The following is a 20043-nucleotide window of genomic DNA, read 5'->3' as shown; positions in this document are numbered from 1 at the left end:
CAGTGTACATATTTTTTTTTTATTTTATTTTCTGTGTTAAATTTAAGTTTAAAAGGCAGCCGCCGCCTCGGACTGAGGCATGGCCACGGCAGCAGCTATCAAAGGCTTTGCCTGTCCCTCCTTTGTTAGCATCACACGTATGTGAGAATTGTCCAGACTGAGACTCGGTGGTGGCAATTTGTCCATGGGATCCAAGACGGCGATCACTTCGAAGTCCATGCGCAGCGGTATGCCGGGCAATACACTTGGTAATCTGGCCAAAGATTGCGTTATCGTATAGTGCCTTCGATCGGCGTGCAGCAGAAGCATTAAATTAGATGCCATCTTAAAGGTGGACAAATTCTGCACGGTTAGATAGAGACGAAATGATGGCCCCGAGCCGCAGACCTCAGCCGAAAGCTTCACCGGGGCATGAGTTAGATCACCCGATATGGTGCTTTCCGATGAATTGATGGCATCGATTGTCGCCCGAGCAGCTGTGTGACGTAGACGCCATAGTTCAACCTGAAAACTGCCATAAGTTGCTGTCGGGACGGAAGGGGGAACAGTTTAGAGTAACTTGTCTATCTTCAGACGAATGTGTGGCTACTTACCCTTGGCTTGTTGCTTCTCACGTGCAGCCTGTTCGACGAATATGGAACTCTTTTTCGGCTTGTCCAATATAGAAGCATCTACAATTAGCTTTTTATCACCCATTGTTGTTCCCTTGAGGGCATCCGCATTGGGCTCAAAGCGTGTTACTCTTCTAAGGATTTTGATTTGGATATCTCCGGTTTGTGTGATGAGGGTCAAGACATGATCTTCCATTCCCATGCGACCATATAGCATGGCATCAACGGTTTCATTTGCATGCAACTCGTCGACCAGATAACGTTGCAAATAGAATTTCACAGGGCCACCCTTCAGGGCGATGGCCACCAAAGTGACACCTAAATGGGTCATACTCAATGGGAGAATGCACACTGGTAGATCCTCCAATTCCACTTGATAGAGCAGCTTGCCACGCTTGGAATAGCAAAGAAACCGATTATCCATACAGCTGAGTACAATAGTCTGATCCACTGGGAGCAAGAGCAAACCAGTTAGGGGCGTATTTAACTTCAAAAGCTCTTGTCCTTCGTTCTGGGACTTGCGCAGGAGATAGACACCGCCGTTTCTGGTGGCCACCACTATGGAGAAATCCGTTTCATAGGTTCCCTGCACAGATATTAGACTGGGCACTGCCGTTTCGTAGCTACAGACTTTGCCCTGGTAAATCAAATTGAAGCCTTGGGGCTCTAGAATATAAACGTCGCCCAAGTCTGTGGCCAGGACCAAATGAGATGGCGGATTGGCATCGCTAGAGATGCGTTTCAGGCAACACATGGCCACTATGTTGCCCACACGACCCACAGGTGAGTCCTTGTGCGATTTGATGAAGGCTTCACGCTCCTCCTCAGGCAGTTGAAGCAGTCGTTGGGTTTTTCTAGATAATTTTGCATGATCAAGATCCTTGAGGGATGCCAGCAGCGCGTCATGAGTCTCTGATTTCATCACAGGCAATTTACGCCAAACCTCCGCCTCCAGTTCCTCAGGTTCCAATTGAGGGATGCTGTATTTAAAGTATGGCTTCAGATGGCGATAGAATAACACTGATTCGGCTATGGCGACGGCGATCACTAGACATCAAGAACATTGAAAACCACCTGGTAAATATTTGGAAAGCTTCTGCCTCCTGCCCCTGATACCCACCCGGTGTCTTTGGTTCCGTTTCATCAATGTAAAGACTCTCGATGGCTGTGGGTATACCCGGCAGAGTTTGCTCGTGCTTTAGTTTCAATCCTCGAAACACTTTCAATATGGCACTAGGCTCCTTGTCGTCATCAAGGGCAATATCCGCCGCCAATAAACGCACATAACCATCGCACTGGACATCGCTGAGAGTCAGACAGGTAGATATGGTTGTCAAACTGGGGATGAATTCACCATCCCCGGATTCCACATGCAGCCAATTGCAAGCCTTTGCCATTATATAAATGGTCGCCTGGTTTGTTCAGGTTTTCAACAATTTCTTGGATTCGGGCAGTGGGAGAATGAACAGATGACACGATTAGGTGTATTTAGACTATTGTTTTGGTCTTTTTGTACCTAGCAACGGCGGTTACAGATTTGAAAATGGTCTAAATATATTGTAGTCGATACAACAAAAAAATCGATAAATAAACGAGTTTTTGCTATAAATTACAATAGCTGTTAAAATTATAAGTATGCGGTTTTTATTAGAAAACACGAAAATTTTATTCACATTTTATATGGCTAACTATCTATTAATTTCGAAATAATAACTAAATTCCTACTTAAACTCAAGTGCCATTGAAATTTTATAGTTAAATGATTAATTTGTTTGACGTGAGTCGTGATTAGTGTTATATGTCGCTTAGCCTCTGCACGCGCTCATCTCGAATGCTGTAAATATCGATATTTCGCGTATATGCATCGATTAATTGGCAGTGCCATCGCTAATTCGACGCCAGCGTAAGACGTTTATTTATAATTTTTCGAACGGGTTTTTTTTTGTTTTAGCCCTAGGTGAATTATTTATAATTATTTTAATAAAGTGATGACGGAAGGACAGCACGAGGTTCAAGCTTACAACAAGGGCGAGAGGGTATTCTGCTACGAGCCGGATAAATCTAAAGCCAGAGTTCTATACACAAGCAAGGTACGTACATACATACATACACACACGTACACATACATGCATATAAATACACGCATGCCAACTGTCAAACGAAACGTCAGAAAGAGGCAGAAAAGGCGGTAGAATTTTCACAGAATAAAAATTGTTTTCCCCTAAGGTTTTAAATGTTACCGAACGCAAGGACGAAAATGGCTTAAGATATTACGAGTATATGATACATTTTCAAGGCTGGCGTCGTTCCTACGATCGTAATGTGCGCGCTAGTAGCTTGCTAAAAGACACCGAAGAAAACCGACAATTTCAACGAGAATTGGCGGAAGCGGCTCGGCTTCAGACGTGAGTAGTCTCTCGTTTCGAAACCAAAAGAAATGTACTGATGTTTGAATTAAAATGTTTCTGTTTGCAGACGCGGAAGTTACTCATATAAGGGGACGCCATCGCAGCAGCCGCACGCAAAGAAGAAACGCTTGAGACGAGGTGCTGGTCAGGGAGATGAAGCAGGTTCTGGCACTGATCCTTTAGATATATCCCAGGAGGACTATGCTGAGCCTGAAGCGCCCGCAGCACATAAATTTAAATTACCAAGTGGCGACAGCGGCGGCGGCGGCGGAGCAGCAACAACTGGAACTAATCTCGACAAGAGTGATGCAGCAATGAGGAACAAACGCGCCCGTTTTGATCCGCCAACATCGCGGCCGCCAAGAGCTAAGCCCATGGAAATTGTCGATATTGATGTAATGGAGAGATTTAAATACCAAGAGGATCGTGTTATGTTACTAATAAGCGAACGTCTAAGAGAATACATGGAATATGATTACAATATGGTTGTAAAACTAAACAAACAACATGCCATGCCAGCTCGTATCCCAATTGTGACGATTCTGGAGAATTTCGTCAAGCAACGGGCAGTTGAATTGGCGATAAGCATTAAACAGGATAGCTCCAGAGCTCGAAATACCCAAAGTCGGAGTGCACGCATGGAACGTGAATACGATCGAGTGATGTCCAAGTAAGTACAGTCTACTTCAAGAGGTCGCCTCATCTCACTTCCATTTTTCATGTTTTGTTACAGAGTCTGCTTGCTCAAAGAGGTGGTCGATGGCATACGCATTTATTTTGAGTTCCATGTGGATCAGCATTTGCTGTATAAACAGGAAAAGAAATACACCAACAGCTATTTAACCGATGATAATCTAAAGAATTGCAGCATTGTACTAAATAATTCATATGACTATATAAATCCCAGCTGCGAGCCCGAACTAGACACAGACGGAACTCCGATTCCGGCGGGTGCTGGTGGTGGCAGTGGAAGCGAAGGCATCTTGGGTAATGTGGGCTACCAAAAGCAATTGGAAAAATGCCTACTCTATATAGTCAAGACGATGGACAAGAAATCGGCTCAGGCCTACGGCTCATCACCATATGATGCTGCCTACAAATTACCCATAGAGATGCGAGGCTTCCTATGCGAAACCTTCAATTGGCGTCTACTATCACCAGAATCGCCGCCAGAGAAATCTATGGTATTTGGAGCCCCACATTTGGCCAGGCTAATGAGTAAGTGGAAACACCAGAAAACTGATTTACAATTTGATTAATTCTATGTGTGTTAATCTTTCAGTTAAATTGCCAGAGTGCTTGAATGCTTCACCCATATCGAATGAAAAGCTCGAGGATCTCTTGCCACATTTAGACTCATTTATTAAGTAAGTGTCGATCGAGTTTAAAACAAGCTTTAAAGTTAGCTAGTCGCATCATAATCTCATACTTGTAAAGAACTTTATATAGCAAGTTGATATGGTTACTTGATCTAAGCATCGACAAATATAATGCAAAGATTAAGCTGGATTTTCCTTAACGTTAATTAATGTGATGGAAATTTGATTTACTCTTTAATTTAAATGACTTAAAAATGGCTTTGCCTTTTTTGTTGGCCTTAAAATGTTATTGAAAGTGAGTGAGATGGCCTGCTATTTATTAGGAGATTATCATTTAGACAGAGAAAGAGAGAATGTCCCTTTAGAATGGAATATGATCAAGTAAAGATGCTTTCGTTTAAGATACTCTTTGAAATGCTTGGCTTAAATATTAACTACGATTTTGTCTTGCTTTTCAGTTATTTGGAGAATCACAAGGAATGGTTCGATAGGCAAAACTATGCCCACTTTGTTTCACCAGATGAAAAATTGCTCAAACGTCCCACCTCCACAGCTACAGCGACTAAGATAAGCTCTCAAGTTTAGATGATTCCACATCAGCAAGCACTTCAATTGATTCAAATTTGAATTCAAATATATATATATTACATATATATAACTTTAACTTTATTTATTATTGCAGTTTAAAGCTTGTTGTCATTGAAAAAAGGTTTTTTTTTCTTTTTTTTCGATTTTTTTTTCTTTCTTCTCTATATATAATATATATATATATAAAAAAAACTTTTTTCTCTACACATAATGTGGTTGTATAATCGAATAATGTCTAGATATCTAGATGTTAAATATTGGGGGGAAAATACGATTTCGTTCTGAAACATTTTTAAATCTGCTTATAAACTAAAAATTTTAGTTGAGTAATTGGTTTTTTTTTTACATACTAGTATTTAATCAATCATTCTGGATGATGTATCATTTAATATATATATATATATATCTTTTTTTTTTCTCTTTTTTTTTGTGCTCAAATATATTTAAGAATTTTTTGTGAAATTGTCGATTTTTATCAATTTGTTGTCTGTCGGCACCAAGTTTTGTTTTTGGTTTTATTTTTCTTTTTTTTTAATTATTGGGTTGTGTTTGTTAACGGAATGCATTTTGTTTTGTTTTGTTTTGTTTTTGTTTAAATGGAATGTATTTTCCTTTTGTTTTTAATAGTTTTTGTTGTATACGTTCACCAAAATATTTAATGTGAATCATGTCTAGAAATTCGAAATGGTTTGGTGTTTGGTTATGGACGGCTTAGATTTAAGAATTTGTTGTTGCTGTTCTTTTATTTCTGTCGTTTGGTGACACTGCTGGCCGTTGGACGCATAAAACTGCTTACCGACGAGCGATTTGAGCTGAGACTCCGGCTTGGCGTTTGGGTTGAATGTTGCTGCTGATGGATCCTCGATGACTGTTGCTGCTGCTGCTGTTGTTGCTGTTGCTGCTGCTGCTGGTGGTGCTGATTCATGGCATTCTTAACCAACATTGTGCTGCGGGCAGCATTTAAACGTGACTCCTTTTGATTCTCTTTGAAGCTGGTGCTGCCTCCAAGGGGCTGGGGAGTGGGGCGTATTTTACTACTCCTCACCAAAATGACACTGGGTCCAACACTGGAGCCACTGGAACTGCTGCGACTGGCTGGAACACCTCTGCTGCTGCTATTGCTTAGGCCAGGAGTTGATCTACCGACAGCAGCAGCTACATTTTGATTGGCCAGCGGTCTCTTTGAGGGCGATGAATCCACTGAGACAGTTGCTCCGGCTCGCTGAACCGAAGGCAGACGTCTGACCACTGTTTGTGTGGAAATGCCACTGTTGATGGACGAGCGGGAGGATCTCAAACTATTGCGGGAACTGCTGCGCTCGACATTGTGCAAGACTTGTTGCTCCTGAGGTGATCGGCGCACGGTTGTTGCTGCTGAAGACGAGTTGGAAGATGAGCGCAAAGCTAAGGGCTGACCATTGGGCATGCGTAATGGACGCCCCGTCGGGCCATTGGCGGCGGATGATGGGGCTGAGGGACTACGCTTGAGTGGCACTTGGTTTTGTGACTTGGTAGCTGACGCTGGTTGTGACGAGGGATTCGTCCGAAGACGAGCCTGCTGCAGTCTATCGGACAGACGGCTACCCATTTGTGTGATTGTTGTGGTGGCGGGCTTTTGCTTTTGTAAGCCTCGTTGAGATGGCGGCGGATTTTCGTTGCCCTCGTTGCAGGAGGAGTTCGTACTCTCACCCTTGCCATGGGAGGGGGTGTCGGACACGAGACTTTGCGTCTCCTCGAAGCCCTCGTCGTTGAGCTCGTGGTGGCCAGTGATTTTGGCAACCTTGCCCGCTGGACTAATCTCACGTGTGGCTGCCGTTGGACTCCATGGACGCTCTGGTGTGCCTGTGGGTGACTTCAAGTTGCGTATGGCTTCGCGTACATCCTCCTGATTGATTGAACTAATGTGACGTCCGACCTTTTCCAGCTTCTGTTTGACCACCTCCACTTTGGGTTCCTTCTGCGAAGCAGGAGGAGCCTCTTCGGTGCCACTGCTGTAGTCTGTGGGTCGCTTATAGCGACGTGTGCGTCTGGCCATCGAATGACGATCAAAATGTCCGGGTGAATCATCGTCATTTTTGCTCGTCTCAGCTTTGGGCATTTTCTTGGGCTCCTCCTTGACGATCATCTTATGATCTCTGGGCTTATCCGTCATGCTAACCGTAACCACTGTGGTATTTGGTGTCTGGGCCATTACACGACGACTCACCGGAGGCGTCTCAATATTATCGGCATCAATCTCCTTCGACGTGGCTTGATCATCCTTAATCCTTTCATTGTGACTCTTGTGATGATTTAGCAGACTGGCAAATGTATCATCTTTGGCTGGTGTCGTCTCCTCCTTATCCACGCTAGCAGGTCTCCTCACATAGATCTGCAAACGATCTGTGCTCTCTTGTTCTCCTAGTTTTTGTATCAAAGTCTTTCGTCGATCCTCTTCGGCTATGGACTGTAATCCCTGCTGTGGCTCATGTGATCGCTGCCTTCTATACTGACGCAGTTCCTCGGCGGTGCTCAATTGGGGTTTGTTTGTGGCATCGGCTATGGCCTGGATATTGCCCACAACATCGGTTTGTTCCAGTGTCTTTGAAGGCTTCCAGTCGGCATAGACTCGCTGATATTTTTTATCCTCAACTTGAGGCTTACTTGTTAGGTTGTTAGTGCTGATCGTTGATGTCGGCGTATTCGTTGGCGTTGCTGTCGTCATGATTTTCTCCTCCGGCAATGGATCCAATTTTCGTTCGTTTTCTGTTTACAAACGAAGTAAAGCAGAGTAGACAATAGAAAGGATATGACTTTGCTCTTACCTGTATCGTTTTCGAGCGATCGCCTATTGGCATTGACCAAGCGACGCCTTCGTTTGTATTCCTCGTTTTGCTTCTCATCGTTCTCATTGGATTGCAGCCAAGTTTCAATCTTCTGCCGAAATTCTCGGGATATTCTTAAGCAAAGAAATACAAATGTATATAAGTATGAGGAGCAAACTATTGGGAGTTCCTGTGCCATACCTAGGTTTTGCATCCTCACTGCCTGTGGGCGTTCCTCCACCACTGTTGGCCAAAGGAGATTGAAGACGTTCCTGTGGCTGTTGCTGCTGCTGCTGCTGTTGTGCCTGTTGCTGCTGCTGTATCAGTGGAGCTGGGGAGCTGGCTCTCTCCCGATCCAACCCAAAATCAATGTTCAATAGATCCGGTCGCTTGCGACTAGAGCTACCAGAACGTGCCCGTCGAGCCCAGGAGCGATCCAAACTACCATAAGCAGCTGCCTTACGCTCTCGACTTATGTGATGGCCATCGTTGGGTCCTGTCGAGCTGCGCAAGAAATCCATCAGGTCATCCTCTTCGGCTAGGACGCGACTGCGTCGTCTTCTCAGACTGCCATTGGGTGTTATATCGGGTGAGGCTCCATCTTGCTCAAGGCGTATGAATCCATTGGTAATGTCACCCGAACCAAGATGACGACGACTTAGAGCAGGACTGGCACGAGGATCGTATAAAGAATCACCCACAAATGGATGCTCAGAATCGGACACAGGTGTACCTGCAGTCTGACCCACTACAAAAAAAGGAAAGGGATTAAAACCATAAAGGATCTAGCGGATGAGGATGCCTACTTTGTCTGGCTCTACGGGCCATTTGCTCCTCTCTTTGCTTGCGCCGCAAGGTGGCCTGTTGCTCCTGTTGTTGTCGTCGCTCATTCTCCTTGACTGCCTGACGGAATTTCTCATTGAAACTCTGGAAGATTTTAAAGCATTCCTCCAGCTTAAATGTGGCCGCATCTTCGCAGAAGAATTCGGCTAGCTTCAGACGCATCGATTCCACCTGTTTCATGCCAGCCTGAAGGACGGCTAATTCGGATTCGGCTGCTTGCAGGAACTCGGCCATTTGCTGCTTGATATCCTCATCGGTATGGGGTTGTTCAATTTGCCGTGTGATCCGTCGTATACGTCCATCCAAAGTGCATATTTCATTAGTGATCTGCTCCGAAGTGGTTCTGTTTGGGGGAGAAAATTAAATTATTCGAATGATGCTTCTCCGGGGCGTTACTCAAACCTACTTGCTGGCATTCTCCAGTGTGGCTAATTGTGAGGTGAATTGCAACAGTTCCGGATTCCGTTTTTCAGCCTGAAGAGCCACAAAATGAATGAGATTCATGTCCGGTTTATTGGCTCTGATATCCGTCAATTTTTGCAAGGAAGATAGTTTAACGCCCGCTGCATTTCCCGCATAGCCGCCGGAATTCAAGAAATTTCCAGCCACCACAACCATATAGAGGACTTCCTGGAGTGTTTTATTGTTCAACAAATCGTCGCCGGCATAAAGCATTGCATTAATGCAGGGCTCCAAATAGGCCACATTCGTTGCGAATTCCTCCTTGAGCAACATGCTCTCAATACGTAGCTTATAACTGCAAAAAAGTAACAGAAAAAATACCAAATTAATGATATACTGGAGTTTGGATCGGTCTGGCAACTCTTGCTAATATTCCGTTTGTTAGTGCGAAAATAAAAATGTCGGCTAATACTTAATAATGATCGCTTTAGTAAAGTTTTAATGGTGATAATTCAGTGAGTGTTAAGAATAAAGTAATTCGTTTCCATTTCAAGATTTTAAAATCTTTTTTGTTGTAATAATGAAAACTAAGCGCGATTGCATTGCAGTGCTAGAATCGACGTCGGTGTAGCTTTCATAAGTTTCTTGTGTGTGTGTGTTTGTGCAAGCGCGCCTTTAAGCAATTGCCTGTGTGATGGAGATAGCTATAGAATGACTTGGAAGCGAAACAGAAGAAGCAGCGATGTAAACAAACGGTACTTAAGGTAAGTTCTCACTTTTGTTTTCAGCATTTGCTTTAAATTTTCAAAAGTAAAACGTTTTCTTTATTTTATTTAGTTAATAATATTAAATATTAAGCGGTAAACTTATTGGTATATTTTTTTTCATATATGTATGTATGTATGTACTTACTTGGGAACTTCCAGTAAGTGAAGCAGAAACTTTTCGGCATTGCCTAATCTCGCCTTATTGCCATTGAAATTCTTAAGCATATCAAGTTCATCCACTTCCGGCAGGATCTTTAGCAAACCGCGTAATCTCTCAGCTCCAATTTCTTCGTGAAGTCCCTGGCGTATCAATTGGATAATATCATCATTGGACGAACGGAACTGCTTGAGGAATATATTGACATTCAGACTCCGTTTGCCATCCAATAGTGTGATCTCTTGGCATTCCTTTTTCGATTTACGATCCAGGGTGTCGCAGCCATTGGAGGAATTTGAATTGGCCGAATGGCTGCCTTCGCGTCCCAGTTTGGGCGACCCCTGGGCACTGGTTGTCTGCAGGCAGAAGAGTCCTTCCATTTCCTGCCAGTCAATGTCCTTCATGGGACTATCCTGATGATTGCTGGCCACAATGCTCCAGATATTCTGTTTACCCAGAACCTTTTGATGGGGAATCTTGCCCCAATTGATGGTCTTCATTTTGGCCTTGGGCGCCGGCGTATCCTGTTGGGGCAGTAATATCGATGGCTCAGCGGCCGCAGCCGCTGCTGCAGATGCCAGCAGGGGATCTGGTGTTAATGGACGGTTAGATAGTTGCAAGGGCGGAGCTGGCGGTGGTGGTGGTAGCGGTGAGCTGCCATTTATCATGGGCGGTGGCGGCGGCGGTGGCGCCTTTCCATTGACCGTAATAATTGCTGGGGGCGGAGGCGGTGGTGGTGCCACTGGAGCCGACGACGCCGGTGGCGGAGGTGCGGGTGGTGCAGCATTTGTGGTAGTATTCTTGGACTGTGCTTGGCCTTGGGCTGTTGTTGGCTTGCGCGTGGGACTTGTGGCATCGCTACCACGACAACTTTGGCAGGCAAATTTCTGTGTACTCGGTGTACGCAACAGACGCACTGCATCCTCATGACTTTCCAGCAATGTGGCTCGATGGACCAAACGTTCAGTAGTATCCCAAATAATATCGCTTAACGGTTCCTTCGAGTCAATGCGTAGCAAATGCTGTAATATATTTAGGAAAGGTGCATCCTGTGGGGTATCGGCCACCTGAAAAATGTTAGGAAATGAAATCGCAGTGATTAGACCAAAAGGAACGACAACTTCATTGCCAATGTCAATCGGATTGTCTATGGCCTCAACCTCCTCTCTCGTATCCTTGTCAGTCAACAACCTGATCATGACCTGACCTTTTGCCATGTCAAAAAAGTTGACATTTATCCTTTTTGCTTGCGTGTCCCATTAGCCTTGGCAGTGGCCCAAAACACATACATACATACATGGTACATCATCAGCATTCTACTATATACATACATACTTCCTACTCTCTTCCCTTATTCGCAAATTAAATAGAAATTAAAACAACAAAAACACTTTCCACCTAAATACAAAGGATAATTCAACAGTTTTTTAATGTTTGCTCGTACTTTAAGGTTTTTTCAAACATTTATCATTAATGATCAATGCTCGCAAATGGATTGATATCCGCTCAAAGAAAGGATTTTCAGTAGTTTTTGGCAGAAATTGGAATTTCAAATACAATTTTTCCTTTAAATAACGACTAATTTAGTTCTCTCTGATAATTTATTTATAGGTATTTCATCAGCCTAAAAATATGCAATTCATTTTTTTCTTTCAAAAGAAAAATGGCGCTGATCCTTCTGATCTAATGGGACAATATCAACTCATTTTCAAAGCCAAATACTTTTAAAAGATATTTTGGGAGTAATCTGAATATAACTTCTTAGAGTTTACACAAACTTTACGATTGCCCCTCGCATTAAGTATACGACACGATAGCTTAATCAACATTTCACTCACCTGTCGCAATATGGCATAGAAGACATCAAGATGTGAATTTAGATTGATGCCATCGGGGCCTTGTAGGCTCTGGGCCTCGTCGCATTCTTGCTGTTCCACAAAAACGTCCAATTGTTCAATGATATCGCCCACACTTTGAGCAACTTTTCTGTAAACAAAAACAACAACAGCAATTGGTAAATGGGTTAAGCTAAATAATTGTATGCAAATAAATGTCTTAATGGAGAATAAATTGGGTTAACTAGTTGACACTTGGCCAGAATCAATAGACCGACCGACCGACCGACCGAGGGACCGAGGGACCTCACGACCAAACTTCCTCATAATGACATTGAGTAACCTCGTTTAATTACTCCAACTCACTTGAGATTCTTCACCAAATTCAAAGCGGAGCAACTGTAGCGGGACAAGGAGCCACAGAACGTGAGGCGTCGCTGTAGATGCAAAGGCGACGGCGACGGCGACAATGACGATGACGACGAGGACGATGATGACAATGACGACTCCACGTTTGCTGCCTAAAATGGCAATCCTACTAGTTAACCATATTTGATTCGTTATGAATCAATTGGTTGTCCTGTCCTTGTTCGAACGTGTCCTTGTCAATTGTTTTGAGATGCCTTTTATGGGTTTTGGAGCGGTGACACCTTTTTTTTCGCTTAATTGCTTTTCGCTTCTCGCTTTTCCCGTTTGTTGTTTGTTATTTTTTCTTTCTTTTTTTTGAAATTTATTATATTTGCGGAAAACTGAGAACGAGAGAACGACTAGCAGCCAGAAAGGCAATGACGAGGACGAAACCAAAGTTCGAGAATTGAGAATCTCAGCTGCTGTTCGTCCTTGCCAGCCACGTGCTGCGCGCGCAGAAGTTGCTCGCTGCTAGCCCACGCCGCTCCCGACTCTCCGACGGTCTCCGACAACGAGCAACTTCGTCAACATCCCCATTCCAAAATCTAAAGGCTCTCCCCATTGCCATGGACACACATTGGTCCGTCTGTCCGTCTGTCCGTGTGGCATGTGATTCTCCTCGAATATTGTTTTTCCTTTTTGCCCTTCCTCCGCTCTCTCCGCTCCACCGCCAATATCCTGTCTGCCATGTAACACGGAAGTGGAAGCCATTACCAAAAGTTAGACGAAAGTTGAGCGAACTCACCACAAATTGCCAAAATGTCTGGCTATCACATAATATTACTTAAAAACAGATGTCAATGCGAAAGTCTTATGCAAAATGTCAATTCAATAAATCTATTTTATCTATTCTATTTTCCAATTGATTTGAAAAGTTCATTTTAGATTGAAATTATATCTATTTTTGAAAACTTTTTAGACTTTTGTTTGGAAATTTGCTTGCTTCTTTTGATTTAAGGATTTATGACTAAAAGTTAAAAATTTTTCTTTACAACAATTTCAATTAAGTTATTATTGAAATTTAGAAATTTAACGTTTCTAAGTGAATTTTGAAAAGCCTCAAAAGTCATAACTGACGTACTTAGCATTCCAAAAATATATTTCCAGTGATTCGAGACTTAAGAATTCTGTCATTTTGATTATATTCAGTTACTATAAATAGCAATATTTTTGTCTTTTTGTGGGGTAATTTGATATATGCTTATGAAAATCTTTTTGACTCATTTATTCGATTAGAACAACAACAATTAAAATCCGCTTAAATCGGCTACCAAAATACGCAGATTCAAAAAGCAAAACCAACAAGAATTATGTGCACTGCCCCCTGGTGTAGTCTGTTGGCCAGCGGCTTCGAATCAAAGCCGATAGCCTGTCTCAGATGAATGAAAACGTTTAAATTTGAAATAAATTAAAACACAAAAAGCAACAAAAAAACCGCGAGAAACTACGCATTTTATTTATGCGTTTTCATTATTGTTGTTATTCTTATTTATAAAACAAAAAAAATACCCTATGCAAAAGGTTATATCAGTTCAGTTGTCGCGCCAATGAACAGCTTGAAAGTCTTTATACAGAGGCAAACATTGAAAGAAGGGCATCTGGAGTTCGTGACAAAATAAATGTGGCAAGAAGAAGTGAATGCTATTCACTTGCCTGACAAATGGGGCCTAAGACAATCAATTAGGCATTTAGGGGTACTCAAAAAGATTCTTTTTTGGAAACAAATGACATGATGAGATGGGGGGAGGGAAGGGGGGACTCTATTTGATGGACTGCCATGCCTAAATGCCATTGTTTCCACTAACTCGCTTCAAACTATTTCAAAGGAAGAGTTGTAGAGAGGGAGGGGGTGGGGGACAAAACAAAAATTAATTGAATTTGTTAGTTTTGTTAGTTTTTTCCGCAGTTTTTCTATCGTCAGTTTTTTATATTTTGCTGCTCTTTTTGAAGTCCACAAATTTGTCAACTTGACATTCATAAATAAACCCGTTTCGTTTCAAAGGGTGAATTATGGTGGGAGGCGTGGTGGAGAGTGCCCCCTGCTGGTGGGGGGTAGTGGGTTAACGGGTGGTGGCTTGGCAGCTAACTAATTGATTTATTGTTGACTAATTAAATATTGAATTAATTGGTGTTTGGCAGACGCCGAAACCGGCGCAAATTAAATATTTGCATAACATATACAAAAAAAAAAAAAATAATAATAAATAAATAAACGACGGCCCCGCGGCCGCAATGTAGATAAAGCAAAGGAGAGACGGGGCGGGAGACGAGCCGAGGCTCCCGCTGATCAGAGAGCAAATGGATCTTTAACCAATCTTTTGGCCGTTTTTGATGAATGCTTGACAAGCGTCTAATCTGCGACAAATTTATACCCATCAGCTAGAAACGATTGCTGGAGCATATATGGAGAAAGACTAAAGAGGCGGCATATTATGAGATTGGAATTGGAATTGGCTCAAATCATTTGACCAGATCTTTCTCCTCTGCAGCAACTTGATGGGCAACAGGTGCTCCGAAACGTCACTCATGCACCTTACGCTAAGAGCCTACATGATTTGGTCAACCATCATTCGATTGGGCCTTCAAATTATGTGTTAACGTTTCTTAATGTCTCTTCTGTGGTAATTGGTATACCAAAGTCGTAGAGATACATTGGCATAGTTTAGCCAATGGTCGTTAAACGATCTTTGAAACTTTATCATACCCATGTGAAAAATTGGGCGAACAAAAAAATGCTACCTCTACCTTGATCTTGTCTTGTCATCGTTGTCCGTCGACGTCGCTGTTGTCGCGCTGTCGTCTTGCATGCAAATCTCACATCAAATAAACCATAAAAAAAACGGCAAGCAAATCGTTAAATCGCTTCAAAACTGTGTGTTTGTGATATTCATTTGGGGTTTTTATAGTATAAATCGGCGTCGTCGCACTACTACGAGTAGGTATGACTTGTGGGAGTGGGTTTCAGGGTTTTTCTCTTTTATTTTGTGTTTTATCTAGCAAATATTGAATAAATTTTCATAGCGACTGCTATGTGGGTGCTTTGGCAATGTCTTGCTCGGATCTTTTATTTCATGTGTACCGTCCTCAATCGATAAACGATTATACGAATATATATATGAGAGTATGAGTATATATTTCACTTACCTTAGATTATTGAGTAAGGGCAATACTTTGATGCCTGCAATGAAACAAAATGAACAAGAAATGTTATAAAATGTGCAAGAATATTATTGATAAATAGAATGGAAGAAGTTTCCAACTGATCCGCATGATCACGAAAGATCTTCAAGTGTTTTGAGTGCCAGAATAACGTTTTAGTTGATCTGAAATCTCATTACTAATCTTTGATTTACTAGCCTGATTTCTTTCAAAAAACTCCATTATTAATTGTGATTCTATTATTTAAGGGACATTCGAATGTCCTTTAAACTTGTTGAAATTTTACTTATAGAGAAAGCAAAGGTTTTTCTTTTCTACTTAATTTACAATAAAGTTTATAATTCGTTCAATTTCGTTAATTTTGTTGGTTGTCAAGAATTAATTTACGGCTCGTTTAGCGTTTTGTTTTCTCGCGTTTTGTATGAGCTTAAATCATTTTGGAAATTTAATTTTATGCTAATACACGCTAAAATGTGTTAAACAAAAATCTAATAAATATTTATGAATAATTTTTCTGAAAAGGTTTGTTTAATACTTTAATTGATTTGCTGTCTATCGAGATTCGATATGAATAGCAAATAAACTAATTTAAATTTAAATACGAATAAAAATAAATAGAAAAAAATCTGAAAATCTGCTGGAATAGTATGTCAAGGTGTCGACTTTAATATTGCCAGGATATCCTAATAGAGAGAAGGACAAAGATCAGAGTGGGGATCTATTCTATAGGGGTTTACCCTTCTAATGGTCATTAAGCTAAAACCTGGCTTCTAGCTTGATGGCCTGGCACTTGGGTATGGGCCGTTGCTGCTGCTGCTGCTGCTGCGTTGATGATGAATCAATTCCAATTTGCCAAGGCCCGCCCAATATGCCAATATATGCAGTCAGCCCAGGCCAAGTCAATTCAATTCAAGCCACTTCCGGTCAAGCTTGTTTTTGCTTTTATTTGCGCACTCACCAATATGTATCTATATACATATGTATGTGGATATATCTATGTGTATATATCAAGAGAGATATTGTAAATACAAATAATAAAAAATTAATTACGAAAATGTTCGTGAAAGTCGTTGCTGATGTTGAAGCTTCTGTGTGTATGATATGTACTCGTAAGTCCCCCCCTCTGCTCCATTCTCTCTATCCCCCCACCATCCTTCTAGGCCCCCTTTTTTTTGTTGCGGTGGGATTGTGCCTTATTTGGCGCCTTGACGTTCATAATTTTATTTAACGACTTCGTTTTGCTGTCATTTTATTTGTTTGAAATTGAAAACCATAAAAGGCGCAAACAATTAAAATTTCCAGTGTCTCTCTCTCTCACTCGCTCATTGTTTCTTTGTTTTCGATATATATATGTATATAGAGTTTCATTCGGAAGTCGAGGTCTCGGTCTCGATCTCGATCTCGATCTCAATCTGAATCTCAAACTCAAACTGGTCAAAAAGAGCACACACATTTCAGTTCAAATTCTGCCCTAAAGGCAATTTGTGACCACGCCCTAAGAATAAAACCATAAATTGTTTAACAACATGCAAATATTCTATTGTCCGCAAATTAAATATATATCTAGAGAAACATTTTTCAATCAATCGCAATGCAAATAAATAGGGGAGAACAAAATCTGAACTGGCCATAGCAAATTGTTATTAAATAAATAAAATACAAATTTTATTATTTGAGATCGTTTTTTTTTTTGCCTTTTTGCTTTTCTGTTGCTTGTCTTTTGCGTGCCAAAGTGGAAAATCATGGGGCATAAATCAGCATCAGCATCAGAATCGGAATTAACTGAATACAGCCGGCAGCCATGATTTGGATGGATGACAGATGACATATAACAGACAAAATACAACAACAGCGACAACTACAAACAAACTACAAATATATGTATATGATGGCTATTCCGCCAATAAGTGCACTGCGAGAAATTCCACAAAATTCCTGAATAATGAATGAATTAGCTAATAATAGTAATTTGGGGGGAAAGAGCAATAACTTCGAATCGAAAAATCTTTTGTATCTACGAATATTTCTACTACAAGTATATTCTTATTTCTCTTAGTGTAGAGAGACAAAGATTCTGAACCAATAATTGGGCACTTAAATGGCATTAGCAAACTCTAACCCAAACTCTCAGAAACAGAATACAAAAAAAAAAGACGAAAAAGTTTTCCAAACAAAATGACAAAAAAAAAATTAAAGAAGGCAAATGCAAATATTTGTTGGGGCGTTCCTGGAAACTCGGCAGCAGCAGCACACACACACACACACACAGACACAAAAATAAGTTAAGAGAAAACCGATTCAAAGTCGGGCCAATAGCCTTGAAACTGAATACATCATTTCATTGCCAAAGCGAAAGAGAACAAAAATGCGTCCGCTTGATGCTTGTCAAATGTGTAGACTGAGGAATGCTCTGCGGGATCGGTGGGAGGGGGAGGGGTTGACAGGAATTGTAAGCCAAGTGGCAACTGCATGGGGGTGTCCCACTCCCCACACACACACACTCCTCACACTCCCCACACTCTCCACCCCAAAACTTCTCACAAAGTGCGTGACTTACATTTTGTCGGTTGTGATTTTGATTTTTGTTAAATTTGTCGCTGCTGCCTGCCAGCCAGCCTGCCCGCCTTTATTATGGTTATTTTCTTGTAATGCTGAAAAAGCGCAGCTCAATTTATTTTAATTAAGAACAATAAAACGGAGTTCACCCGCTCTCCCAGCTCCCAGTCGAAACTCAAGTCTGGCTGTCATTGAAGCACAGCCAAAGGAGATGAGAAACGCAACGAAATGAGCCCCATTCCCCATTTCATTTTGTCTTTTTTTTTGGTGGCCTGGTGCGCCTGCGCTTGAGATTCATCCAGCACCACGGCACACACAACTGCGCTCAATCAAAGTCAGAAACGCGGGCTGACGACAAACAAGCAAGGGGTGTAGCGGGTGGGTGGAGAAGGTGCTGGAGGGGGGTATACAGTTCATGAACTTTGAACAGGAAAGTGACAGCGGACAGGGACACATAGGAGGAGGAGGAGGAGGCGGAGGAGGTACTGCCGACAAGGGCAGGATGTGCTTCTAGGCGTCCCTTGTTTGTCAACAATTGGAAGGAGAAATGACGGCGACTTGTTATTTCTTATTAAGTGTTGTATCCAGTTGAAACAGAAATAAATCTCGCCGGGTGGAAATGGACGGGGGGGAAGAGACATACATACATACTGATGGTGATGGGGCTTGATGGGGTTGATGTAAATATCTATAACTAAATTTGTAATTAACACAAAGACAATGAAAAGTGTTTGTACACGCTTCTAGCTGATATTTTGATTTGAAACAATTTGGAAGTCACTTTTAATTAGAGTTAGAAGAAGAGCACCCAAATATAATATATATTTTTCGTTGATTAAACATGAACTTTAGTCAAAAGGAGTTGATAATTAAATAGAATTCAGGAGGGTCAAGGATAAAAGTCAAAAATGTCAATGAATGTAAATCTATTATACATTTGCTATCATAATGATCTGTCTTTTCTATCTTTTACTTGGGTTGGGATGCCTGCCTAATGTGAAACTCATTCCAAGACGCTCCCCGCCTCACCTCACCTCACCTCACCCCTATGTGTTGTTTAAATCGGCGGCACGTGCTAAGGTTACCCCGCATTGTGAGGCGATTTGGCAATATTATTGTTGCTTTTGTTATTGGGTTTGCTAACCCATCATTATCAACTAGCAAACAGCACCAGCAAGCTAAACCCGAGGGTCAATGGTGTGGTTGGGGGCACTCCGAGAGTGCGGATCTGTAAGAGATGTGACAAGCATATGGTCAAGGGCGCAAATCATAAAGATCAACGCCGGGGCACATCAATCAAATTGAAATGAAATCGAAGACAGCTAACCAACCAACCAAGTGGAGGTAGCTATCCAGTAAGGCAACAACAAACAGGGTGGTGGCAGGGCTAGTTTTGTTTTTTTGTGGTTGGTTGGTTGGTTAATCTTACCTATAAATTCGTTACGTATGCGTATGCGTTCCTGCAATGTGGCCGCTGAGATGATGACACAATTGATGAAGGCCAATAGAGCAGTCTGATAGTCCAATGGCGGATTCGATGATGATAATGACGACGATGACGACAACGACGACGAGGAGGAGGCGGCAATGGTCTGTTCCAGTTCGTTAATAACAATTTGAAAGCGATATCGTTGTTTCTTGAGATTCTGCAAAAAGGAATAAAGTGTTTTTGATTAGTATATGGTTAGTATATGGATATGGAAAGGGTTGCCAATGTTTATATGGTAAGAACCTTTACCAGTCGTTTTTTTAGTGTTAACTGTTGACCATTTTCAACCATCTGAACATTGTCATAACATTTATGATGATCAGTATCGCAAAGATATTTGAAATCTGTGTGTTTTTTTGGTTAATTTGTCGAGCTTATCGCTGATCGCTCTCTTACCTTATAAAACTCTAGTGTTTCGATGGCACGCGCATAGCCGTCGGCGCTGTAGGCGCACAACGCTGAGAGTAGCTCGAAAACTTGCTTCTTAACGGTTGCATTTTGTGTATCCAATGCAGTGCCCAATGTGGCTATGTAGTCACCATTCTCGACTATATAATCCAGGCCGATGCGTGCGTCCATGGTTCTTAATGTGATATGCATGTACCTAACCTAACTCGTTGTTTATTTCTTTTGTTTTTTTTTCAGTTGAAATCGATGTCGTTCAATCGATTGCTTCGATGGCGGCTAAATCCCCAAA

At 41.8% G+C, this 20043-nt stretch overlaps 4 protein-coding genes across 6 annotated transcripts in view; 2 read left to right on the top strand and 2 right to left on the bottom strand.

Annotated features, from left to right (window-relative positions):
* Nucleotides 1–10: 10 nt before the first annotated feature.
* LOC6639002 (Bardet-Biedl syndrome 1 protein homolog) lies at nucleotides 11–2422 on the bottom strand. The gene is made up of 3 exons (XM_002062407.3): nucleotides 1732–2422; nucleotides 594–1658; nucleotides 11–524 (listed from the first exon to the last, which is right to left on the bottom strand). The coding sequence occupies exons 1-3, from the start codon at nucleotides 2006–2008 to the stop codon at nucleotides 49–51; spliced, it is 1818 nt and encodes a 605-aa protein (XP_002062443.1). The 5' UTR covers nucleotides 2009–2422; the 3' UTR covers nucleotides 11–48.
* A 64-nt stretch (nucleotides 2423–2486) lies between these two features.
* LOC6639584 (protein male-specific lethal-3) lies at nucleotides 2487–5388 on the top strand. The gene is made up of 6 exons (XM_002062408.4): nucleotides 2487–2701; nucleotides 2838–3016; nucleotides 3087–3689; nucleotides 3753–4237; nucleotides 4302–4386; nucleotides 4797–5388. Exons 1-6 carry the CDS (start codon nucleotides 2600–2602, stop codon nucleotides 4921–4923), a joined length of 1581 nt encoding a protein of 526 aa, XP_002062444.1. The 5' UTR covers nucleotides 2487–2599; the 3' UTR covers nucleotides 4924–5388.
* A 149-nt stretch (nucleotides 5389–5537) lies between these two features.
* LOC6639585 (formin-J) lies at nucleotides 5538–19998 on the bottom strand. Its single transcript, XM_023181457.2, has 10 exons — nucleotides 19743–19998; nucleotides 19287–19503; nucleotides 15287–15320; nucleotides 11738–11885; nucleotides 9888–10966; nucleotides 8980–9330; nucleotides 8537–8916; nucleotides 7932–8478; nucleotides 7731–7864; nucleotides 5538–7671 (listed from the first exon to the last, which is right to left on the bottom strand). The coding sequence occupies exons 1-10, from the start codon at nucleotides 19944–19946 to the stop codon at nucleotides 5669–5671; spliced, it is 5097 nt and encodes a 1698-aa protein (XP_023037225.1). The 5' UTR covers nucleotides 19947–19998; the 3' UTR covers nucleotides 5538–5668.
* The window catches only part of LOC6638878 (GTP-binding protein Rhes), a 72563-nt gene continuing 61947 nt past the window's right edge, over nucleotides 9428–20043 (top strand). For 2 of the 3 annotated variants that reach the window (XM_002062416.4, XM_047012023.1), the window contains exon 1: nucleotides 9428–9739. The gene's annotated coding sequence lies outside the window, so the exon portion shown is untranslated. The remainder of the gene's footprint in view (nucleotides 9740–20043) is intronic. The other variant, XM_047012022.1, reaches the window with a different exon arrangement.

The sequence above is a fragment of the Drosophila willistoni genome (assembly GCF_018902025.1).
Source record: "Drosophila willistoni isolate 14030-0811.24 chromosome XR unlocalized genomic scaffold, UCI_dwil_1.1 Seg144, whole genome shotgun sequence".
Lineage (NCBI taxonomy): Eukaryota > Metazoa > Arthropoda > Insecta > Diptera > Drosophilidae > Drosophila > Drosophila willistoni.
The sequence above is the reverse complement of the archived record's forward strand: the minus strand, read 5'-3'. Positions and strand labels throughout refer to the sequence as shown.